Source organism: Nerophis lumbriciformis, linkage group LG29 (genome assembly GCF_033978685.3).
Source record: "Nerophis lumbriciformis linkage group LG29, RoL_Nlum_v2.1, whole genome shotgun sequence".
Classification (NCBI taxonomy): domain Eukaryota; kingdom Metazoa; phylum Chordata; class Actinopteri; order Syngnathiformes; family Syngnathidae; genus Nerophis; species Nerophis lumbriciformis.
This window is the reverse complement of record NC_084576.2, coordinates 2,863,893-2,889,475: the sequence shown is the minus strand read 5'-3', so window position 1 is coordinate 2,889,475 and position 25,583 is coordinate 2,863,893. Positions and strand designations below refer to the sequence as shown.

Sequence of the window (25,583 nt, the reverse complement as noted above, 5' to 3'; positions counted from 1 at the left end):
TATTTCAGCACGTCACTGGCAGACAAATGAAGAAGGCCACGTTGTCGACGTAATTAAGAATCTTATACTGGAGTCTAGTGGAGCAGCACCACGGCCAGAAGGAAAACAAAATAAATGGTGTGCTTTTAATTTGACAGCCACATGCGCGAGTAAATACATGGTTTATTTTGTAGTTTGCGTGATTTTCGTTTGTATTGACAATGCAACTCTAAATATTTTTAAACTGTTCTATCCACTTATTGAGGACATTCAAACCGAAAGAACAATAGCCTAGTTGTAATTTTACACCAAAATTCCAAACAAAGATCGTCTATTTCAGCACCGTCACTGGCAGAAAATGCAACGACACTCCCACCTGGTTGCGCACGTCACTGACATGAGTCCCTGTCCGACTTGAGTCCATTCAGTACTCTTCTAAGGTAACATCAACGACTTATCTACTACTTGTCTTTTTTTATTTCAGTATACACGACGCAAGTGCCAATATGGCGGCGTGTCGTGTTGTTTCACCCCTGTCGTGTTTTCAAGAAACACATTTCACGCTTACATCGAAGCTAACCAGCTAGCATGCTAAGGCTAGCTAGTGAACCCAAGATAACGTTCTGCCAACTTTAAACGTCATTTAACCTTTCGTCTATTTACGTAATGTGGATTGAATACACGCCATGCTGGTAGCCCAATTCCTGTCATGGTTTTGATTCTCTGTCCACAGGTCTCCAAGTAAACACGTTTTTCCCCAAAATAGTTTGAAGTGACTATAGAAATGTGGAGGCGTGTATACGCCAGCATCCTTCAACGAGCGTTAAGAGGCACCAAATCCCCCAATGCAACACAGGTTTTTGGTACATTTGTGATTTCTTTCAAGTGCTATAGTTAAAAGTAAGTCGTATTTTCTGTTTTTTTTTTAGTGTTTCCCCTTTGAAGAATTCTTGCGTGGCCGGCGGTGTCACTCTTCCTCCCGGGTTGGAGAGCACAAGTTGTGTATATGTGACAGGTGGGGAAGCCAACCTGCACGCCACCTCTCCACACGCCAGCATTTTGACTTTCAGCTCAGTAGGGTTCAGATCAACAGCATTCTGCGATCACACGAGCAGGTAAGTCCACTGTGGATGCACGCACTATAGAGATGCGCGGTTTGCGGGCACAACCGCGGAGTCCGCGGATTATCCGCGGATCGGGCGGATGAAATTTAAAAAAATAAGATTTTATCCGCGTGCGGGTCGGGTCGGGCGGATCAATTAGATATATATATTTTTTATTTTTTATTATTTTATTTTTTTTGCGGGTGGCAGTTAAACCAATTTGGAAATATATACAGTATTTTCCGCACTATAAGGCGCACCGGATTATTAGCCGCACCTTCAATGAATGGCATATTTCATAACTTTGTCCACCAATAAGCCGCCCCGGACTATAAGCCGCGCCTACGCTGCGCTAAAGGGAATGTCAAAAAAACAGTCAGATAGGTCAGTCAAAGTTTAATAATATATTAAAAACCAGCGTTCTAACAACTGTATTCACTCCCAAAATGTACGCAAATGTGCAATCACAAACATAGTAAAATTCAAAATAGTGCAGAGCAATAGCAACATAATGTTGCTCGAACGTTAATGTCACAACACACAAAATAAACATAGCGCTCACTTTCTGAAGTTATTCTTCATTCGTAAATCCTTCGTCTTCGGTGTCCGAAGTGAAAAGTTGGGCAAATTTACGATCCACTGGCAGATGTTGGCATCGTCTGGCGCTGCCTCCTCGTCTTAGTGAAGGTGTGTTCGCCTTCTGTCATCCATTGTTCCCACGCAGTTGGCAGTCAAGCTTCGAATGCCCTGTTGACACCAATATCTAGCGGCTGGAGGTCTTTTGTCAATCCACCCGGAATGACGGCGAGTATTGAATTAAGCGCGTAAGCGTGTCTCTCAATGTGCTGTTATGAGCTAGCAAATATAACAACTACACTACCCAGCATGCAACGATAGTTACGAGCATGCGCGGTAGCCCTGAGAAGCGTTGTTGTATGCTGGGAGTTAGAATGTGGTTATGAGCACGCTGTGAGTAAACGTTGAGAACTCAGTTAACACGCCTCGTCTGCATTATTTATAATTAGACAGACAACACACTTAATAGGAGCCATTTTGGGGTCTTTACATAAACACACAAATAGAAATGAAACGTCACATATCCCAGCATGCACCGCGCGCTTCTTCGTCATCCACTGTTCCCACGCAGTTAGCAGTCTAGCTTCGAATGCCCTGTTGACACCAATATCTAGCGGCTGGAGGTCTTTTGTCAATCCACCCGGAATGACGGCGAGTATTGAATTAAGCGCGTAAGCGTGTCTCTCAATGTGCTGTTATGAGCTAGCAAATATAACAACTACACTACCCAGCATGCAACGATAGTTACGAGCATGCGCGGTAGCCCTGAGAAGCGTTGTTGTATGCTGGGAGTTAGAATGTGGTTATGAGCACGCTGTGAGTAAACGTTGAGAACTCAGTTAACACGCCTCGTCTGCATTATTTATAATTAGACAGACAACACACTTAATAGGAGCCATTTTGGGGTCTTTACATAAACACACAAATAGAAATGAAACGTCACATATCCCAGCATGCACCGCGCGCTTCTTCGTCATCCACTGTTCCCACGCAGTTAGCAGTCTAGCTTCGAATGCCCTGTTGACACCAATATCTAGCGGCTGGAGGTCTTTTGTCAATCCACCCGGAATGACGGCGAGTATTGAATTAAGCGCGTAAGCGTGTCTCTTAATGTGCTGTTATGAGCTAGCAAATATAACAACTACACTACCCAGCATGCAACGATAGTTACGAGCATGCGCGGTAGCCCTGAGAAGCGTTGTTGTATGCTGGGAGTTAGAATGTGGTTATGAGCACGCTGTGAGTAAACGTTGAGAACTCAGTTAACACGCCTCGTCTGCATTATTTATAATTAGACAGACAACACACTTAATAGGAGCCATTTTGGGGTCTTTACATAAACACACAAATGGAAATGAAACGTCACATATCCCAGCATGCACCGCGCGCTTCTTCTACGGGGAAAAAAGATGGCGGCTGTTTACCGTAGTTGCGAGACCTAAACTTTATGAAAATGAATCTTAATATTTATCCATATATAAAGCGCACCGGGTTATAAGGCGCACTGTCAGCTTTTGAGAAAATTTGTGGTTTTTAGGTGCGCCTTATAGTGCGGAAAATACGGTATACATAGTTAAATGTTGTTACCCACATACGAAAAACGAGCAGGCACCTGCTGCATATGCCACAACAGAAGAAAAAAAAAAGAAAAGAGATGGACACTTTTACGGAGCGGAGAAGGGACGCCTCGCCGGGGTCCGGGACCGAGGCCCCTTCCCCCGAGAGGGCCCCACCGGGAGCCGTAGCTGAGGCGATCCGCGAGAAGGGCCCGACGCACGTCCAGGGTCACTACCGCGCCCACCGCACCGACACCCCGCCTCGTCCGCCTTCGCCGCGGCCGGCGTCACGCGCAGCAGGTAAGCAGCTTACCTGCCCGCCACCCCCGTGGCCGGGGGCTCGTAACATGGGTCACTCCGCGCGCTCCGCCCGCGCAGCTTACCTGCTTGCTCGCAAAATGATTATTAGCATTCAGACAGGTTAAAATGTTGCTAAAACCATCACTTTTCTATCAGTCACAGTGACTTTTCAAAACAAAAATATTACAGCAAAAATCATATGGGTTGATTGACATGTTTATTCTGTAAGCTAACTTCAATAGTTTGAAATTATTTTGACAGTTAATGCCAGTTATCCTGTCAACCTTTCACAAGACTTCAATTTGTTAATTGAAAGTATAAATAGTATAAACACTTTTAACAGTATGTCGTGCTGTGAAATACAGCCGACAGGATGGCGCACCAAACACGAAGCAAGGCCATGGTGCAGGAGAACAAAGGACTTCTTTCATTTAAGGTTTGTGATAAACCATCAAACTCATTCGTTAAAAGGACTCTATAGTAATATAAAGCGAATTTTTCTGGACATTATCATGCAAGAAAAGTTTATTTTTGGGATCGCGATCACCGCGTAATGATTTTTAAAGGTTGCATTACATTATTAACTGTCCCATGTGATCAGCCAGTGCGATTGGAAGTCCATGCTCAATTATTGCCTCCGTAAATAAAACTTCGGCATTTATCACATCCAAAGAATCTGTTTGGGCGACGAAAAACGTTGAAAGTTTTCCACTTGTATCGCTAGCAACGGCATTAGACTTGTGTTTTTTTGTCCCAACGTGGTCTTTTACATCACTAATTCCTCCGTGTCCGATCGAAAAATCTTGTCTGCACAAGGTGCAATTCGCGTAGTTTTCACCCTTTTTTTTTTTTTTTTATTAATATTAGATATATAACAACGGGCGGATGCAGTTCTGATCAAACGTTACATCGGGTGGATGGCGGATGGTTGACGACTTTCTGCCGCGGTTGCGGATGAAATAAATTGCATATCCGCGCATCTCTAATACATAGTTAAATGTTGTTACCCACATACGAAAAACGAGCAGGCACCTGCTGCATATGCCACAACAGAAGAAAAAAAAAAGAAAAGAGATGGACACTTTTACGGAGCGGAGAAGGGACGCCTCGCCGGGGTCCGGGACCGAGGCCCCTTCCCCCGAGAGGGCCCCACCGGGAGCCGTAGCTGAGGCGATCCGCGAGAAGGGCCCGACGCACGTCCAGGGTCACTACCGCGCCCACCGCACCGACACCCCGCCTCGTCCGCCTTCGCCGCGGCCGGCGTCACGCGCAGCAGGTAAGCAGCTTACCTGCCCGCCACCCCCGTGGCCGGGGGCTCGTAACAATTCAAATTTAGTTTTTTTGTAAGCCTTTCAAAAGAATTCAAAATATGAAAAATTAATGAAAATTAATTGAAGCCATCAGACACTTGAAAAGTGGCACATCACATCTCTAATGTAATCATTTTAACTTTTCAACAGAAATAGCACTGCAAAAATATTAAGGACATACTTCTGTATTTTGGTAGTTATGCTGTCAACATTTAACAAGATTTCTTCAACTTGGACTTGAAAGCATAAATAGTATAAACACTTTTAACAGTATGTCGTGCTGTGAAATACAGCTGACAGGATTGCGCACCAAACACGAGGCAAGGCCAAAGCGCATGCAGGTGCAGGAGAAGAAAGGACTTCTTTCATTTAAGGTTTGTGATAAACCATCAAACTCATTCGTTAAAAGGACTCTATAGTAATATAAAGCGAATTTTTCTGGACATTATCATGCAAGAAAAGTTTATTTTTGGGACCGCGATCACCGCGTAATGATTTTTAAAGGTTGCATTACAAACATGTAACTGTCCCATGTGATCAGCCAGTGCGATTGGAAGTCCATGCTCAATTATTGCCTCCGTAAATAAAACTTCGGCATTTATCACATCCAAAGAATCTGTTTGGGCGACGAAAAACGTTGAAAGTTTTCCACTTGTATTGCTAGCAACGGCATTAGACTTGTGTTTTTTTGTCCCAAAGTGGTCTTTTACATCGCTAATTCCTCCGTGTCCGATCGAAAAATCTTGTCTGCACAAGGTGCAATTCGCGTAGTTGTCACCCTTTTTTTTTTTTTAATTAATGAAAAACCGTATTTTTTATCACTGCACCCGTAACCCGGAATAGATTGATGAAAACCGTACGAATTACGGGAAAACCGGAGTAGTTGGCAGGTGCCTCACTAATGCCTTGCATCGTCTATATTAGATATACCGGGCGGATGGCGGGCGGATGCAGTTCTGATCAAACGTTACATCGGGTGGATGGCGGATGGTTGACGACTTTCTGATGCGGTTGCGGATGAAATATTTGCCTATCCGCGCATCTCTAACGCACTATCAACAAAAAGTTGCATAACACAAGGGTAAAAGGGAACACAATAGGTTTATTCACAAATAGGTCGTTTTTGTTGTTATTTATAGGCCTACTAAAATGCGATGTTCTTATTTAAACAGGGATGGCAGGTCCATTCTATGTGTCATACTTGATCATTTCGCGATATTGCCATATTTTTGCTGAAAGGATTTAGTAGAGAACATCGACGATAAAGTTTGCAACTTTTGGTCGCTGATAAAAAAAAAGCCTTGCCTGTACCGGAAGTAGCAGACGAGTAGCGTGACGTCATGGGTTGTGGAGCTCCTCACATCTGCACATTGTTTACAATCATGGCCACCAGCAGCGAGAGCGATTCGGACCGAGAAAGCGACGATTTCCCCATTAATTTGAGCGAGGATGAAAGATTCGTGGACGAGGAAAGAGAGTGAAGGACTAGAGGGCAGTGGGAGCTGTGAGAGGCAGGTGGGACCTGATATTCAGCTGGGAATGACTAAAACAGTAAATAAACACAAGACATATATATACTCCATTAGCCACAACACAACCAGGCTTATATTTAATATGCCACAAATTAATCCCGCATAACAAACACCTCCCCCCTCCCGTCCATATAACCCGCCAATACAACTCAAACACCTGCACAACACACTCAATCCCACAGCCCAAAGTACCGTTCACCTCCCCAAAGTTCATACAGCACATATATTTCCCCGAAGTCCCCAAAGTTACGTACGTGACATGCACATAGCGGCACGCACGTACGGGCAAGCGATCAAATGTTTGGAAGCCGCAGCTGCATGCGTACTCACGATACCGCGTCTGCGCATCCAACTCAAAGTCCTCCTGGTAAGAGTCTCTGTTGTCCCAGTTCTCCACAGGCCAATGGTAAAGCTTGACTGTCATCTTCCGGGAATTTAAACAATGAAACACCGGCTGTGTTTGTGTTGCTGCAGTCGGCCGCAATACACCGCTTCCCACCTACAGCTTTCTTCTTTGCTGTCTCCATTGTTCATTGAACAAATTGCAAAAGATTCACCAACACAGATGTCCAGAATACTGTGGAATTTTGCGATGAAAACAGACGACTTAATAGCTGGCCACCATGCTGTCCCAAAATGTCCTCTACAATCCGTGACGTCACGCGCTGACGTCATCATACCGAGACGTTTTCAGCAGGATATTTTGCGCGAAATTTAAAATTGCAGTTTAGTAAGCTAACCCGACCGTATTGACATGTGTTTCAATGTTAAGATTTCATCATTGATATATAAACTATCAGACTGCGTGGTCGGTAGTAGTGGGTTTCAGTAGGCCTTTAAAGCATGGGTGTGAAATATACAGCAACATTGGGTACACTTTCACAATATTTTTCCTTTTATTTAGCTGTAGAACAGGGGTGTCAAACTCATTTTAGATCGGGGGCCACATGGAGAAAAATCTACTCCCAAGTGGGCTGGATGGGTAAAATCACAGCACGATAACTTAAAAATAAAGACAACTTCAGATTGTTTTCTTTGTTTGAAAACAGAACAATCACATTCTGAAAATGTACAAATCATAACGTTGTTGGGGTTTTTTTTTTACACTTACATGTTGCGGTTAATAGCTTTCTATCTTTGTTTGTCGTTATTTATACTTTCTGAATAAATGATGTGACAATGTTCATCAGTCTTCATTGGTGTTAATTTTCAATATCAAGATAAAAAAAATAATATCAAAATTAAATTACTGTCTATCTTTGTTGGCCCTGTGATGAGGTGGCGACTCGTCCAGGGTGTACCCCGCCTTCCGCCCGATTGTAGCTGAGATAGGCTCCAGCACCCCCCGCGACCCCGAAGGGAATAAGCGGTAGAAAATGGATGGATGGAAATTACAGGATGTTATGTATGTAGGTAGCTCATTTTCCTTGGCTGGTGCACTAACATGTTTTTTTTTTTTGTTGTTTTTTTACATATGTAGCATAATCTACAAAGATACAAATAATTGCTATTGCGACATCTAGTGGACACATTTAGAGCAGCAGTTTCTTTTATTCAAAAATTTCGGCTCAGTTTTATACGGGCCGTACGATTGACATCCCTGCTGTAGAAGATAACCAAAATAGTCAATGCTTTAAAACCATAGTAGTGTATTTTAGTGTTGTCCCGATACCAAAATTTTGGTATTAGTATCACAATGTATTTCGATACATAAACAAGGATTGTCTATAAAAACCTGGATAGTAAAATGGTATGTACCTGACAAGTTTCAGCTACATGTCAGGTACAAACAATTGTGCTATTCAAGCTTTTATAGACATCTATCCATTTTCTACCGCTTGTCCCTTTTGAGGTCGCGGGGGGTGCTGGAGCCTATCTCAGCTGCATTCGGGTGGTAGGCGGGGTACACCCTGGACAAGTCGCCACCTCATCGCAGGGCCAACACAGATAGACAGACCTTTTATGGACAAACCTTGTTTATATACATTTATTATCAGTAATCCAAATTAACCTCTTCACCATATTTTTGCTTCTTTGATACTTTTTAAAATAAAGGGAACCACAAAAAATGTCATTATTGGATTTGTTTTACCATAAAATCTTATGATGCATTAAACCCGGGGTGTCAAACGTACGAACCGATGGCCGGATCAGGCACGCGAACAGGTTTTATCCGGCCCGCGGAATGAGTTTATTAAAATGAGTTAATTTCATTAACCTGACATTTTTGAATGAAAGAAACAGCTGTTCTAAATGTGTCCACTGGATGTCGCAATAGCAATTCTTTGTATCTTTGTAGATGATGCTACATATGTACAAATGAAACCATGTGATGTTAGTACATCAGTTGAGGAAAATGATCAAACTACATAAATAACATACTGTAATTCATCTTGATAGATTGAAAATTAACACCAATGAGTTGACCGATGAACATTATCACATAATTTATTCAGAAAATATAAATAACGACAAATAAAGACAGAATACTATTAACCACAACATGTAAGTGTAAAAAAAAACAAAAAAACATTATGATTTGTACATTTTCAGAATGGGCTTGTTCTATTTTTAAACAAAAATCTGAAGTTGTCTTTATTTTTAAGTTATCGTGCCGTGATTTTACCAGTCCGACCCACTAGGGAGTAGATTTTTCTCCATGTGGCCCCCAATCTAAAATTAATTTGACACCCCTGCCATAAACCTGTTTGTTGTTGCAATCAATGAACAATTTTGGCATTAGCAATTCCTCGTTATTTGTCGCCATGGCAGCGAAGTTTAGTGAATTAGAAGTAGCCAAAACACTAGAGGGACAGTAGATGCTAGCAAGGACTCTGCAGTGCATTGCTTCACATTTATCGTTAGTTTTGAAGCCAAAATATGTACTTTCTCCATCTTCTGTCTCAACATTGTTTCTGCTTGTAAGTGGTGTGTGTGTGTTGACTCACATAAAGCGCCTCAGCGCATATTACCACCAATGTCACCATGAATAAAACTTCCGGTATTTTTCAAATACAGTATGATACCCTTTTTACTTAATTAGTAGCACGGTACATTATTAGCAGCGGTATACAGTACAACCCTAGTATATGGTTGAATTGTCGCTAATACAATGTTTGGCTTCTAATCAGAGTGTGAGCATACCAGACTTTGATGCAAGGGGCGTCAGGCTGGTAAGAAAATTTGAGAGCAACCAGTTAGCCGCCAACACCCCCAATGAGGACCGACGCAGCGCAGCCACCTGTTTGCAGGTATGTTCCATCTATGCCAATTCTCATCTTCCGGTCATCCGCTGACTTGAAATGCGTCTTTTTTTTAGGGGAAGGGCATGCTCTTCGGCGTGTTTGACGGCCACGGCGGCTGGGCGTGCGCGCAGGCGGTCAGCGAGCGCTTGCTATACTACATCACCATCGCCATGATGCCCAAAAGGAGCCTGGAGGAGCTGGAGGTGTGCATGGAGCATGGCCGGCCCCTTCCATCCATATTGCAGTGGTATAAGCACCATGCAGATTTCAACTACATGGATCAGCTCAGAGTCTTCTGGCAGGAGTTGCTGGACAGCCATGAACACGGGGAAGGCATGTGGTATGTGGTCTCCTGAACGCTGAAACGTTTATGTAGCAGTCACCCACTAGATCCAGCAGATGGTGCTATTGTGGAAACATACCCTACAACAGTGGTCCCCAACCTTTTTGTAGCTGCGGACCGGTCAACGCTTGAAAATTTGTCCCGCGGACAGCTCTTTTTTTTTTTAAATAAAGAAATACAATCATGTGTGCTTACGGACTGTATCCCTGCAGACTGTATTGATATACATTGATATATATTGTGTTTTTATGTTGATTTAATAATTTTTTTTATTTTTTATTTTTATTTTTTTTCTTGTGCGGCCCGGTGGTTGGGGACCACTGCCCTACAACACTGGTAGCCATATTAGTTATTTTTGTGATCTTTTTTATATACCGTAGCGCTACTAGATTGCCAAGGTGTCCTTTTTTAAGTCTCTTTTTTTCTCTGCCCAGCCCTTCAGATGCCATGCATTATGCCTTCAAACGTCTTGATGCTGACATCTCTTTAGAAGCTCAAGTTCCTCTGTCCTGCCACCTGATGAGTAGCACGGCCATCCAGGTATCAATTAAAATTTATTTTTAAATGATGTATGGCAAAAATAAGTACACATTTTGACAACTGTTTTATTGTGCTTTCTCTACGGACAATACTAAAGAAATGATGTGTGTAGTCAGCTTGTATAGCAGTTTATATTTACTATCCACTGAAAAGTACAACCATTATTATCTTAATGGCTGCTATTGTCATCATCTTGGAGGTGTGTTCATTTTCGGGCCACACGTTTCCCCTCAATGATAGGATAGGGTAGGTCTTTATTGTCATTGCAACAAGTACAACGAAACTATGTTTTCAGCACAAACCCGTTCAAGATTAGACAAACAAACATTGTACATGGTTACAGAACAGGAACGCTGACGGGTCGCCACGAGGTGGGAAAAAGGTAAAACGCTGGGGAAGAAGATGAGTAAAATACAATCTAGACTGGGCTCCTAAAGGAGTAAATGTCGAAGAGTTGGAATTTCCAGGAAAATCGGAATTTGGTTTGGAACTTGGGAAAGTGTTAGTTTGAATGTCCAGGATGAGTGGAATGTGTTGATGTTGGAATGCTTTGAATAGCTTGAAAAATGTGGGAATTGTGCAACTTGGAAAAATGTGCCATTCATTTCAATGGGAACTTCCTGGAAATTTGGGAATTTTGAGTAAATCGGGATTTTTTTGGAAAACGATTAATAGAATGAATGTCCTGAATGAGCTGAATTGATTGTTGTTGGAATTGTTTAAATCGGTCAAGAAATGTTGAATTAGTAACAGTTTTCGATAGAGAAATTCCTGGAATTTCGAGAAAATCAAGATTTTTTCTAGTTGATTTACCAAGAATGTAGTATGAATGTAAGAATAGTTTGAATGGTTTGAATGTCAAAGAGTTGCAATTTCCAGGAAAAACAGAATTTGGTCTGGAACTTGGGAATCGGTTAGTTTGAATGTCCCGGATGAGTGGAATGTGTTGATGTTGGAATGCTTTGAATAGGTTGAAAAATGTGGGAATTGTGCAACTTGGAAAAATGTGCCAGTCATTTCAATGGGAACTTCCTGGAAATTTGGGAATTTTGAGTAAATCGGGATTTTTTTGGGAAAACGATTAATAGAATGAATGTCCTGAATGAGCTGAATTGATTGTTGTTGGAATTGTTTAAATCGGTCAAGAAATGTTGAATTAGTAACAGTTTTTGATAGAGAAATTCCTGGAATTTTGAGAAAATCAGGAATTGTTCTAGTTCCTTAACCAAGAATGTAGTATGAATGTAAGAATAGTTTGAATGTTGGAATGGTTTGAATGTTGAAGAGTTGGAATTTCCAGGAAAATCGGAATTTGGTTCGGAACTTGGGAAAGTGTTAGTTTGAATGTCCAGGATGAGTGGAATGTGTTGATGTTGGAATGCTTTGAATAGCTTGAAAAATGTGGGAATTGTGCAACTTGGAAAAATGTCCCATTCATTTCAATGGGAACTTCCTGGAAATTTTGAGTAAATCTGGATTTTTTTTTTGGAAAATGATTAATAGAATGAATGTCCTGAATGAGCTGAATTGATTGTTGTTGGAATTGTTTAAATCGGTCAAGAAATGTTGAATTAGTAACTGTTTTTGATAGAGAAATTCCTGGAATTTCGAGAAAATCAGGAATTGTTCTAGTTCCTTTACCAAGAATGTAGTATGAATGTAAGAATAGTTTGAATGTTGGAATGGTTTGAATGTCGAAGAGTTGGAATTTCCAGGAAAATCGGAATTTGGTTCGGAACTTGGGAAAGTGTTAGTTTGAATGTCCAGGATGAGTGGAATGTGTTGATGTTGGAATGCTTTGAATAGCTTGAAAAATGTGGGAATTGTGCAACTTGGAAAAATGTCCCATTCATTTCAATGGGAACTTCCTGGAAATTTGGGAATTTTGAGTAAATCGGGATTTTTTTGGGGAAAACGATTAATAGAATGAATGTCCTGAATGAGCTGAATTGATTGTTGTTGAAATTGTTTAAATCGGTCAAGAAATGTTGAATTAGTAACAGTTTTTGATAGAGAAATTCCTGGAATTTTGAGAAAATCAGGAATTGTTCTAGTTCCTTAACCAAGAATGTAGTATGAATGTAAGAATAGTTTGAATGTTGGAATGGTTTGAATGTCAAAGAGTTGGAATTTCCAGGAAAATCGGAATTTGGTTTGGAACTTGGGAAAGTGTTAGTTTGAATGTCCAGGATGAGTGGAATGTGTTGATGTTGGAATGCTTTGAATAGCTTGAAAAATGTGGGAATTGTGCAACTTGGAAAAATGTCCCATTCATTTCAATGGGAACTTCCTGGAAATTTGGGAATTTTGAGTAAATCGGGATTTTTTTTGGGGAAAACGATTAATAGAATGAATGTCCTGAATGAGCTGAATTGATTGTTGTTGGAATTGTTTAAATCGGTCAAGAAATGTTGAATTAGTAACAGTTTTTGATAGAGAAATTCCTGGAATTTTGAGAAAATCAGGAATTGTTCTAGTTCCTTAACCAAGAATGTAGTATGAATGTAAGAATAGTTTGAATGTTGGAATGGTTTGAATGTCAAAGAGTTGGAATTTCCAGGAAAATCGGAATTTGGTTTGGAACTTGGGAAAGTGTTAGTTTGAATGTCCAGGATGAGTGGAATGTGTTGATGTTGGAATGCTTTGAATAGCTTGAAAAATGTGGGAATTGTGCAACTTGGAAAAATGTCCCATTCATTTCAATGGGAACTTCCTGGAAATTTGGGAATTTTGAGTAAATCGGGATTTTTTTGGGAAAACGATTAATAGAATGAATGTCCTGAATGAGCTGAATTGATTGTTGTTGGAATTGTTTAAATCGGTCAAGAAATGTTGAATTAGTAACAGTTTTTGATAGAGAAATTCCTGGAATTTCGAGAAAATCAAGATTTTTTTCTAGTTGATTTACCAAGAATGTAGTATGAATGTAAGAATAGTTTGAATGTTGGAATGGTTTGAATGTCAAAGAGTTGCAATTTCCAGGAAAAACAGAATTTGGTCTGGAACTTGGGAAAGTGTTAGTTTGAATGTCCAGGATGAGTGGAATGTGTTGATGTTGGAATGCTTTGAATAGCTTGAAAAATGTGGGAATTGTGCAACTTAGAAAAATGTGCCAGTCATTTCAATGGGAACTTCCTGGAAATTTTGAGTAAATCTGGATTTTTTTTTTGGAAAATGATTAATAGAATGAATGTCCTGAATGAGCTGAATTGATTGTTGTTGGAATTGTTTAAAATCGGTCAAGAAATGTTGAATTAGTAACAGTTTTTGATAGAGAAATTCCTGGAATTTTGAGAAAATCAGGAATTGTTCTAGTTCCTTAACCAAGAATGTAGTATGAATGTAAGAATAGTTTGACTGTTGGAATGGTTTGAATGTCGAAGAGTTGGAATTTCCAGGAAAATCGGAATTTGGTTCGGAACTTGGGAAAGTGTTAGTTTGAATGTCCAGGATGAGTGGAATGTGTTGATGTTGGAATGCTTTGAATAGCTTGAAAAATGTGGGAATTGTGCAACATGGAAAAATGTCCCATTCATTTCAATGGGAACTTCCTGGAAATTTGGGAATTTTGAGTAAATCGGGATTTTTTTGGGAAAACGATTAATAGAATGAATGAGCTGAATTGATTGTTGTTGGAATTGTTTAAATCGGTCAAGAAATGTTGAATTAGTAACTGTTTTTGATAGAGAAATTCCTGGAATTTCGAGAAAATCAGGAATTGTTCTAGTTCCTTTACCAAGAATGTAGTATGAATGTAAGAATAGTTTGAATGTTGGAATGGTTTGAATGTCGAAGAGTTGGAATTTCCAGGAAAATCGGAATTTGGTTCGGAACTTGGGAAAGTGTTAGTTTGAATGTCCAGGATGAGTGGAATGTGTTGATGTTGGAATGCTTTGAATAGCTTGAAAAATGTGGGAATTGTGCAACTTGGAAAAATGTGCCAGTCATTTCAATGGGAACTTCCTGGAAATTTGGGAATTTTGAGTAAATCGGGATTTTTTTTTGGGAAAACGATTAATAGAATGAATGTCCTGAATGAGCTGAATTGATTGTTGTTGGAATTGTTTAAATCGGTCAAGAAATGTTGAATTAGTAACAGTTTTTGATAGAGAAATTCCTGGAATTTCGAGAAAATCAAGATTTTTTCTAGTTGATTTACCAAGAATGTAGTATGAATGTAAGAATAGTTTGAATGTTGGAATGGTTTGAATGTCAAAGAGTTGCAATTTCCAGGAAAAACAGAATTTGGTCTGGAACTTGGGAAAGTGTTAGTTTGAATGTCCAGGATGAGTGGAATGTGTTGATGTTGGAATGCTTTGAATAGGTTGAAAAATGTGGGAATTGTGCAACTTGGAAAAATGTGCCAGTCATTTCAATGGGAACTTCCTGGAAATTTTGAGTAAATCTGGATTTTTTTTTTGGAAAATGATTAATAGAATGAATGTCCTGAATGAGCTGAATTGATTGTTGTTGGAATTGTTTAAATCGGTCAAGAAATGTTGAATTAGTAACAGTTTTTGATAGAGAAATTCCTGGAATTTTGAGAAAATCAGGAATTGTTCTAGTTCCTTAACCAAGAATGTAGTATGAATGTAAGAATGGTTTGAATGTTGGAATGGTTTGAATGTCAAAGAGTTGGAATTTCCAGGAAAATCGGAATTTGGTTTGGAACTTGGGAAAGTGTTAGTTTGAATGTCCAGGATGAGTGGAATGTGTTGATGTTGGAATGCTTTGAATAGCTTGGAAAATGTGGGAATTGTGCAACTTGGAAAAATGTCCCATTCATTTCAATGGGAACTTCCTGGAAATTTGGGAATTTTGAGTAAATCGGGATTTTTTTGGGGAAAACGATTAATAGAATGAATGTCCTGAATGAGCTGAATTGATTGTTGTTGAAATTGTTTAAATCGGTCAAGAAATGTTGAATTAGTAACAGTTTTTGATAGAGAAATTCCTGGAATTTCGAGAAAATCAAGATTTTTTCTAGTTGATTTACCAAGAATGTAGTATGAATGTAAGAATAGTTTGAATGTCAAAGAGTTGCAATTTCCAGGAAAAACAGAATTTGGTCTGGAACTTGGGAATCGGTTAGTTTGAATGTCCAGGATGAGTGGAATGTGTTGATGTTGGAATGCTTTGAATAGGTTGAAAAATGTGGGAATTGTGCAACTTGGAAAAATGTGCCAGTCATTTCAATGGGAACTTCCTGGAAATTTTGAGTAAATCTGGATTTTTTTTTGGAAAATGATTAATAGAATGAATGTCCTGAATGAGCTGAATTGATTGTTGTTGGAATTGTTTAAATCGGTCAAGAAATGTTGAATTAGTAACTGTTTTTGATAGAGAAATTCCTGGAATTTCGAGAAAATCAGGAATTGTTCTAGTTCCTTTACCAAGAATGTAGTATGAATGTAAGAATAGTTTGAATGTTGGAATGGTTTGAATGTCGAAGAGTTGGAATTTCCAGGAAAATCGGAATTTGGTTCGGAACTTGGGAAAGTGTTAGTTTGAATGTCCAGGATGAGTGGAATGTGTTGATGTTGGAATGCTTTGAATAGCTTGAAAAATGTGGGAATTGTGCAACTTGGAAAAATTTCCCATTCATTTCAATGGGAACTTCCTGGAAATTTGGGAATTTTGAGTAAATCGGGATTTTTTGGGAAAACGATTAATAGAATGAATGAGCTGAATTGATTGTTGTTGGAATTGTTTAAAATCGGTCAAGAAATGTTGAATTAGTAACTGTTTTTGATAGAGAAATTCCTGGAATTTTGAGAAAATCAGGAATTGTTCTAGTTCCTTAACCAAGAATGTAGTATGAATGTAAGAATAGTTTGAATGTTGGAATGGTTTGAATGTCGAAGAGTTGGAATTTCCAGGAAAATCGGAATTTGGTTCGGAACTTGGGAAAGTGTTAGTTTGAATGTCCAGGATGAGTGGAATGTGTTGATGTTGGAATGCTTTGAATAGCTTGAAAAATGTGGGAATTGTGCAACTTGGAAAAATGTGCCATTCATTTCAATGGGAACTTCCTGGAAATTTGGGAATTTTGAGTAAATCGGGATTTTTTTGGAAAACGATTAATAGAATGAATGTCCTGAATGAGCTGAATTGATTGTTGTTGGAATTGTTTAAATCGGTCAAGAAATGTTGAATTAGTAACAGTTTTTGATAGAGAAATTCCTGGAATTTCGAGAAAATCAAGATTTTTTCTAGTTGATTTACCAAGAATGTAGTATGAATGTAAGAATAGTTTGAATGTTGGAATGGTTTGAATGTCAAAGAGTTGCAATTTCCAGGAAAAACAGAATTTGGTCTGGAACTTGGGAAAGTGTTAGTTTGAATGTCCAGGATGAGTGGAATGTGTTGATGTTGGAATGCTTTGAATAGGTTGAAAAATGTGGGAATTGTGCAACTTGGAAAAATGTGCCAGTCATTTCAATGGGAACTTCCTGGAAATTTTGAGTAAATCTGGATTTTTTTTTTTGGAAAATGATTAATAGAATGAATGTCCTGAATGAGCTGAATTGATTGTTGTTGGAATTGTTTAAATCGGTCAAGAAATGTTGAATTAGTAACTGTTTTTGATAGAGAAATTCCTGGAATTTCGAGAAAATCAGGAATTGTTCTAGTTCCTTTACCAAGAATGTAGTATGAATGTAAGAATAGTTTGAATGTTGGAATGGTTTGAATGTCGAAGAGTTGGAATTTCCAGGAAAATCGGAATTTGGTTTGGAACTTGGGAAAGTGTTAGTTTGAATGTCCAGGATGAGTGGAATGTGTTGATGTTGGAATGCTTTGAATAGCTTGAAAAATGTGGGAATTGTGCAACTTGGAAAAATGTCCCATTCATTTCAATGGGAACTTCCTGGAAATTTGGGAATTTTGAGTAAATCGGGATTTTTTTGGGGAAAACGATTAATAGAATGAATGTCCTGAATGAGCTGAATTAATTGTTGTTGGAATTGTTTAAATCGGTCAAGAAATGTTGAATTAGTAACAGTTTTTGATAGAGAAATTCCTGGAATTTTGAGAAAATCAGGAATTGTTCTAGTTCCTTAACCAAGAATGTAGTATGAATGTAAGAATAGTTTGAATGTTGGAATGGTTTGAATGTCGAAGAGTTGGAATTTCCAGGAAAATCGGAATTTGGTTCGGAACTTGGGAAAGTGTTAGTTTGAATGTCCAGGATGAGTGGAATGTGTTGATGTTGGAATGCTTTGAATAGCTTGAAAAATGTGGGAATTGTGCAACTTGGAAAAATGTCCCATTCATTTCAATGGGAACTTCCTGGAAATTTGGGAATTTTGAGTAAATCGGGATTTTTTGGGAAAACGATTAATAGAATGAATGTCCTGAATGAGCTGAATTGATTGTTGTTGGAATTGTTTAAAATCGGTCAAGAAATGTTGAATTAGTAACAGTTTTTGATAGAGAAATTCCTGGAATTTTGAGAAAATCTCCTAGTCTGGAGTAACACATAAACATGTTACATTTAATCACGACAACTCGCAACAGAGGGGGGGTGGGTTGGAGCCCTGGAGGTCGACTGCTGCTATGAGGCGCTGCCAGCTGTCCATGAACCACTGCTCCCCAGTGCCGGCAGCACTCACGTAGCCACAGACCATTACACTACCTGCCTAGTACTACTTACTTGTGTTGCCACTTGTCAGAAATTTAGACAATTGTATGCTTGTTGATTTTTTTTAGTGGAAAGTAAATCTACACTCCTGTACACTGACTACTTTAAAGTACCAACTGACTGTCAATTTTGTTATTGCCTCAAAATATATTTTAAGATATTCTACACTACTGCTTTCTGGCTGCTGAAGTAGATAGTGCACCACCCCAATTTGTCACGTTTCAGGTGTCCGGTAAACCGTGACCAATGGGGCTACTCTGTGATTGGCATATGCTGTTTTAGGCCTTTTGATGCCGATCCCACACGTAGATTCCCTCCGGCTCATTTTCATAGCCAGAAGTACGCGACACGTAAAAGTAGGGTAGATTATCCATAGATTGCTGGTGTTGATACCAAGGGTAGTATCAGTATATGATAGATAATAGAATGAGTAGGTAAATTTTCTCCAAATGTTTTTGTTTTCGGTAATGTTTAAGACTCACCCGTACTTAGGAAGACTTTGAGGGCAAAAACCAAAGGATTTAAAAGAGTAGTAGATAGTAGTTTTTGCTTTTGAGTTATTGCGTAGTATTGACTTTTGTTTTGTTCAAACAATTGTATGTGTTAGAAGAAAATACAAAAAAATACTTTAAATATTATGTTCATATTGTTACACTGACAGTAGCACTTATTACAAATACATTTCAAAAATATCAACTAAAATATACTGTAAATGCATGTTATCCGTATTGGCCAAGCTTACTCATGGATGATCGATCGGATTACATCGTGATGTAACATCCCTCTTCTAAAGTACAGGTAAAAGCCAGTAAATTAGAATATTTTGAAAAACTTGATTTATTTCAGTAATTGCATTCAAAAGGTGTAACTTGTACATTATATTTATTCATTGCACACAGACTGATGCATTCAAATGTTTATTTCATTTAATTTTGATGATTTGAAGTGGCAACAAATGAAAATCCAAAATTCCGTGTGTCACAAAATTAGAATATTACTTAAGGCTAATACAAAAAATGGATTTTTAGAAATGTTGGCCAACTGAAAAGTATGAAAATGAAAAATATGAGCATGTACAATACTCAATACTTGGTTGGAGCTCCTTTTGCCTCAATTACTGCGTTAATGCGGCGTGGCATGGAGTCGATGAGTTTCTGGCACTGCTCAGGTGTTATGAGAGCCCAGGTTGCTCTGATAGTGGCCTTCAACTCTTCTGCGTTTTTGGGTCTGGCATTCTGCATCTTCCTTTTCACAATACCCCACAGATTTTCTATGGGGCTAAGGTCAGGGGAGTTGGCGGGCCAATTTAGAACAGAAATACCATGGTCCGTAAACCAGGCACGGGTAGATTTTGCGCTGTGTGCAGGCGCCAAGTCCTGTTGGAACTTCAAATCTCCATCTCCATAGAGCAGGTCAGCAGCAGGAAGCATGAAGTGCTCTAAAACTTGCTGGTAGACGGCTGCGTTGACCCTGGATCTCAGGAAACAGAGTGGACCGACACCAGCTGGACTGCTGCTGAGTGGTCCAAAGTCATGTTTTCTGACAAAAGCAAATTTTGCATTTCCTTTGGAAATCGAGGTTCCAGAGTCTGGAGGAAGACAGGAGAGGCACAGGATCCACGTTGCCTGAAGTCTAGTGTAAAGTTTCCACCATCAGTGATGGTTTGGGGTGCCATGTCATCTGCTGGTGTCGGTCCACTCTGTTTCCTGAGATCCAGGGTCAACGCAGCCGTCTACCAGCAAGTTTTAGAGCACTTCAAGCTTCCTGCTGCTGACCTGCTCTATGGAGATGGAGATTTCAAGTTCCAACAGGACTTGGCGCCTGCACACAGCGCAAAATCTACCCGTGCCTGGTTTACGGACCATGGTATTTCTGTTCTAAATTGGCCCGCCAACTCCCCTGACCTTAGCCCCATAGAAAATCTGTGGGGTATTGTGAAAAGGAAGATGCAGAATGCCAGACTCAAAAACGCAGAAGAGTTGAAGGCCACTATCAGAGCAACCTGGGCTCTCATAACACCTGAGCAGTGCCAGAAACTCATCGACTCCATGCCACGCCGCATTAACGCAGTAATTGAGGCAAAAGGAGCTCCAACCAAGTATTGAGTATTGTACATGCTCATATTTTTCATTTTCATACTTTTCAGTTGGCCAACATTTCTAAAAATCCCTTTTTTGTATTAGCCTTAAGTAATATTCTAATTTTGTGACACACGGAATTTTGGATTTTCATTTGTTGCCACTTCAAATCATCAAAATTAAATGAAATAAACATTTGAATGCATCAGTCTGTGTGCAATGAATAAATATAATGTACAAGTTACACCTTTTGAATGCAATTACTGAAATAAATCAAGTTTTTCAAAATATTCTAATTTACTGGCTTTTACCTGTTTATTTTCTACATAACTGTCCCTTGAGAAGATTATAAAAATGCTTTTTCAAATGTGCCATTTTTGTCTCCAGGTTGCGTTTGCCGGCTCCACAGCCTGTGTGGCTCACGTGGGCCCTGATGGGATCCACGTGGCCAACGCCGGGGACTCCAGGGCTGTGTTAGGGGTTCAGGAGGCCGACGGCTCGTGGAGCGCCGTGCCACTTTCTCAGGACCACAACTGTCAGAACCGCGCTGAAGTGGAGCGGATTATGTCCCAACATCCGTCCTCGGAGAGGAACACAGTGGTTACAGATGAGAGACTTCTTGGGGTGAGAGGACGCCCCAGCAGCACGCCCAGTGTGCAGACGTCATCATTGTTTTGTGTCTTTAGGTGTTGATGCCCTCGCGTGCCTTTGGTGACGTAAGGTTCAAGTGGAGCCACCAATTGCAACAGAACATCCTAGAAAACCTGGAATCAGGAATGGACCTGGACTCTCTCAACTTGTACAACTACACTCTGCTCAACTACCGGACACCGCCTTATCTTGATGCGGCGCCGGAGGTCACCTGTCACAAAGTGAGACCACAAGACCGCTTCCTTATCCTCGGGACGGACGGCCTCTGGGATGAATTGAGGAACAAGGAGGCGGTGAGACTCGTTGGTGAGCACCTGAGCGGCATTCACCTGCAGGTGAGTTTCCAACGTCTCATCGATTGATAAAAAATAATCCCACTAGCATAAATAAATAAATGATAAATGGGTTGTACTTGTATAGCGCTTTTCTACCTTCAAGGTACTCAAAGCGCTTTGACACTACTTCCACATTTACCCATTCACACACACATTCACACACTGATGGAGGGAGCTGCCATGCAAGGCGCTAACCAGCAGCCATCAGGAGCAAGGGTGAAGTGTCTTGCTCAGGACACAACGGACATGACGAAGTTGGTACTAGGTGGGGATTGAACCAGGGACCCTCGGGTCGCGCACAGCCATTCTTCCACTGCGCCACGCCGTATATGAAAAAAGATCAAAAATAGACCCACTCATCGGCAGTGCGCCTTATAATTTGGTGCGCCCTATGGTCCGGAAAATATGGTACCAGGTAATAATCAACCGAGGAGCAACATTACATCACTTCACCTCGTGGTCGTGTTCTTGAGCCCACTGGATCTTTTCCAGTAGATCTTGGAGGTCGGCCCTCACTGGTACGTAGTGTTCCCACGGTGCGAGCTGGTTGTAGAAATGCTCGTAGTAGCCAGAATCCTGCTTCAATACCACGCTGTCTCCGGCCAAAAGGTAAGGCAGGCGGTATGCTGCCACCGTGCCATCGATGTTTATTTGGTACTTGTACTTGAAGAAGTCGAAGAAAGAGACGTGCTTGACCAGCGGCCCGTACAAGCTCTCGTCGTGTTTGAAGAAGAAAAAGTTGGTGAATGCTGCATCTATCGTGTTGGGGTGGGCCCTCGACAGCTTGACCAGTTCCAGACGCTCCTGGCGACTGTCCCGCCCCCTCCAGAAGGCCGTGACATTCTTCTCAGCCCACGGTGGCCCGGTGTTTGCCTGCACGGACATCATGTCCAGGCTTACTCTTCCCATAGTCTCAAGGACAGACTCAGTCAGGTCATAAGTGGGCATGACAATATCTCTGGTGAGGTTCGAACCACACCAGGAGAAAATGGGATGCAGCTTCTGCGTGGGCTTCCTCTTCTCGAGTGGCCAGTCACCCAGGTTGACAAAAAACTCCACATCAGGTAACTTCACCTTTCTGCTGAGGGACAGGAGGATGGCGTCCATAAAGATCCTGAAACCCACATGCTCACCGTGTGTTTTAACATAGACCTTGTTGTCTTTGATAGTGTAGTGGCAGAGGCTTTGTCGCTGCCCAAAGCGCTGCGGGATCTCCTGAGCGTTGCGATCTGGGTCGACATCGGTAAAATGGGACAGGTCCTGGTCTATCTGGACGTAGGACTGAGGGCAGTGCATGTGGTTCTGCCAGACTAAGCCGTCGGGCTGTGGACGGTCACAGCCCTCGTGGTAGACTGGGCCTGTGAGGATAAATGGAGACTTGGCCACATCTTTGTCCTGGAGCAGAACATGAATGTGAACGTCCGTGTAGCTGGCATACATTCTATAGCGAACCAGGAAAGACCCATCCCGACGATCCAGGACCTGAATCCAAATCCTGGGGAACTGTTCCGACGGGGACACAATCTTCACCTGAAATGTCTTCTCCCCGGGTGATGTCGTTAGATTTTTCCCGAAGCTGTCCACTGCCTGGATGAAGAAGAACCGGGCTGGCAGGACAATGTTAGGCTCCAGTCCGGGGCCCCATACCAGACTATTGGCGGCGCTGGGGGCCAAGTTGGCTCTCGGTAGTTCCGGTCTGCACAGAAAAAGACCCAAAAGCAGCAACAAATGCGGTCGAGGCAACATTACGTCGAGCGAGGTGTGTTGACGTTGCTTCCATGAGGATAAAACCGCTAAATGTGTCTACTATGTCGCCATTGTTTGGGGCTGAATTAGCTTAGCAATGTTAGCTTTTCTGCTTTCTAGAATTCTATCATTCCTCCGCTGTAAGTCGGGAAGGAGGGAGGCGGGGCCTTGGGAACGCCGCCTTCAGGGCAGTGCCAGCAGGAGATGAACAGGTCGCTAGGAATAGCATCGGGACGCTCACTTTGACAACATTGGGACCATGACTCTAATCCACTAGTTTGGATTGTAAAATTTACAATTAAAAAAAAAATGTTGAACTTAACCACAGCCCGTTTGGCGGCAGAATAGTGGCCGTTGCTTAAAAATAACAACATATCCTTATCGAGAATAATGTTCGCTCAGTCAAATCCAACAAGTTCTCCCGTTTTTTCATCCCAGGCTCCGGTCTCCAAGTCGGAGCGGCGGCTCAAACTAGGTCAGATGCACGAACTCCTGCTCAAGCGTCAGGCCCGCGCCTCGCCCGCCGTGGACGACAACGCCGCCACGCACCTCATCAGACACGCGTTGGGCACAGGTGAGTACGGTGAGCTGTGCCAAGAGAGGTTGGCCTCCATGCTGGCCCTGCCAGAGGACCTGGCCCGCATGTACCGAGACGATATCACGGCCACAGTGGTGTATCTGAACGGATCTCATCGCAGTTAGCAACATCTGCTGCCTACATTTTTTTAAAGTATACATGTCTCCGTTTACTGGCGTGTGTTTTGTACAAGTCTGCTCCTTTAGAGTCAGATGTGTCAGGTCAAATGAAAAAGCACATTGCTTTGTCTAGTTTCAGCACTTTTCCCCAGGTCCATAGTGGCCCCAGAATAACGCACACATTGCTGTTCTTGTCTTATCTCCTGTTCAGTATGTGCTGTTGACCTTTCATATGGGGCACTTTTGTCCCCTGTTACTGAATTTAATGTTTGAGGTACTCGTCTTTATGTTTCAGTAAAAAAAATGTTAACAGTAACTAAATGAAGGGAAGATTAGAACATATTTAATATATAGATGACATGATTTGAATTGGTTTCTGTTGAATAAAAGCACAATTTTTCTAAATAAAACGGGTCAATTTGCTGTTTGTTAATGTTGTTTAAATCAAATCAACTTTATTTATAGAGCACATTTAAAATTGACCACAGGGGTAGCCAAAGTGCTGTACAATGAGCAGGTTAAAAGATAAAACGAGTACCGAGCAAACACAACACAACACAAACAGAACACGATAAAAAATAAATAATTAAAATAGAATTAATAAAAACATAAAAACAGGATCACAGCAGGTGTATTATGGGGCGCCATTGCAGGATGGATATCACTCAGTGTTAAAAGCCATGGAATAAAAGTATGTTTTTAAGAGAGATTTAAAAACAGGAAGAGAGGAGGCTTGTCTAACACTCAGGGGTAGGTCGTTCCAGAGCTTGGGAGCAGCAACGGCGAAAGCTCTGTCACCTCTAAGCTTCAGCCTTGTGTCAGGGACCGTCAACAGCAGCTGATCGGCTGATCTTAAGGATCGGGTGGGGCAGTAAGGCTGAAGGAGGTCGGAGAGATAGGTTGGCGCGAGGTTGTTTAGACATTTAAAAACAAATAAAAGGAGTTTAAAATGTATTCGGTAACGCACAGGGAGCCAGTGAAGGGACGCTAAAATAGGGGTGATGTGCTCACGTCTGCGGGTCTGTGTTAGCAGACGAGCAGCAGAGTTCTGCACGAGCTGCAGGCGGGCGAGGGAGGCCTGGCTAATGCCAACATACAGGGCATTGCAATAATCAAGACGAGTCGAGATAAAAGCGTGGATTAATTTCTCAAGATCATGTCTTGATAGAAGCGGTTTCACTTTCGCTATTTGGCGTAATTGATAAAAGCTTTTTTGAACGACGCTGCTGATTTGTTTTTCGAATTTAAAATCTGAGTCAAACTTTACCCCCAGGTTTGTGACAGAGTCGCTGAGATACGGGGTCAGAGTGCCGAGTTCTCTTTGTATTAGCTTGCAGGATAGTAGATTTTTTTTTTCTCTGCCTTAAACAATAAATTGTAAAATAGTTCATGGAAAAAGTGGCTTAATGACGCTGCCGGGGAAAGAAAGTGATGCACTTGTAAATCCAGCAGAGGGCACTGTCTCCCAAGTCAATGACTTTATTTCCCCCGAATATTTTATAATGACAAGAGGCATTGGTAGGGGTCGGCAACCCAAAATGTTGAAAGAGCCATATTGGACCAAAAATACAAAAACAAATCTGTCTGGAGCCGCAAAAAATTAAAAGCCATATTACATACAGATAGTGTGTCATGAGATATAAATTGAATTAAGAGGACTTAAAGGAAACTAAATGAGCTCAAATATAGCTACAAATGAGGCATAATGATGCAATATGTACATATAGCTAGCCTAAATAGCATGTTAGCATCGATTAGCTTGCAGTCATGCAGTGACCAAATATGTCTGATTAGCACTCCACACAAGTCAATAACATCAACAAAACTCACCTTTCATGCACAACGTTAAAAGTTTGGTGGACAAAATGAGACAGAAAAAGAAGTGGCATAAAACACGTCCTAGAAAGTCGGAGAAAGTTATACATGTAAACAAACTACGGTGAGTTCAAGG

General features: G+C 41.1%; 1 protein-coding gene and 1 pseudogene across 1 annotated transcript; one reads left to right on the top strand and one right to left on the bottom strand.

Moving 5' to 3' along the window:
* Nucleotides 1-225: 225 nt before the first annotated feature.
* pdp2 (putative pyruvate dehydrogenase phosphatase isoenzyme 2) lies at nt 226-24,217 on the top strand. Its single transcript, XM_061925217.2, has 9 exons — nt 226-419; nt 713-835; nt 909-1,094; nt 9,488-9,607; nt 9,676-9,941; nt 10,379-10,484; nt 20,592-20,828; nt 20,891-21,190; nt 23,375-24,217. The coding sequence occupies exons 2-9, from the start codon at nt 764-766 to the stop codon at nt 23,636-23,638; spliced, it is 1,551 nt and encodes a 516-aa protein (XP_061781201.1). The 5' UTR covers nt 226-419; nt 713-763; the 3' UTR covers nt 23,639-24,217.
* Nucleotides 21,543-23,298, bottom strand: LOC133572313 (protein O-glucosyltransferase 2 pseudogene; annotated as a pseudogene).
* Nucleotides 24,218-25,583: the final 1,366 nt, after the last annotated feature.

Excerpts from the sequence above, each read along its gene's own strand:
- pdp2 (XM_061925217.2), top strand. The coding sequence starts at position 764 with ATGTGGAGGCGTGTATACGCCAGCATCCTTCAACGAGCGTTAAGAGGC. Across the intron at positions 1,095-9,487 it reads TTCTGCGATCACACGAGCAG|AGTGTGAGCATACCAGACTT; the intron begins GTAAGTCCACTG and ends GCTTCTAATCAG. Across the intron at positions 10,485-20,591 it reads TGAGTAGCACGGCCATCCAG|GTTGCGTTTGCCGGCTCCAC; the intron begins GTATCAATTAAA and ends TTTTGTCTCCAG.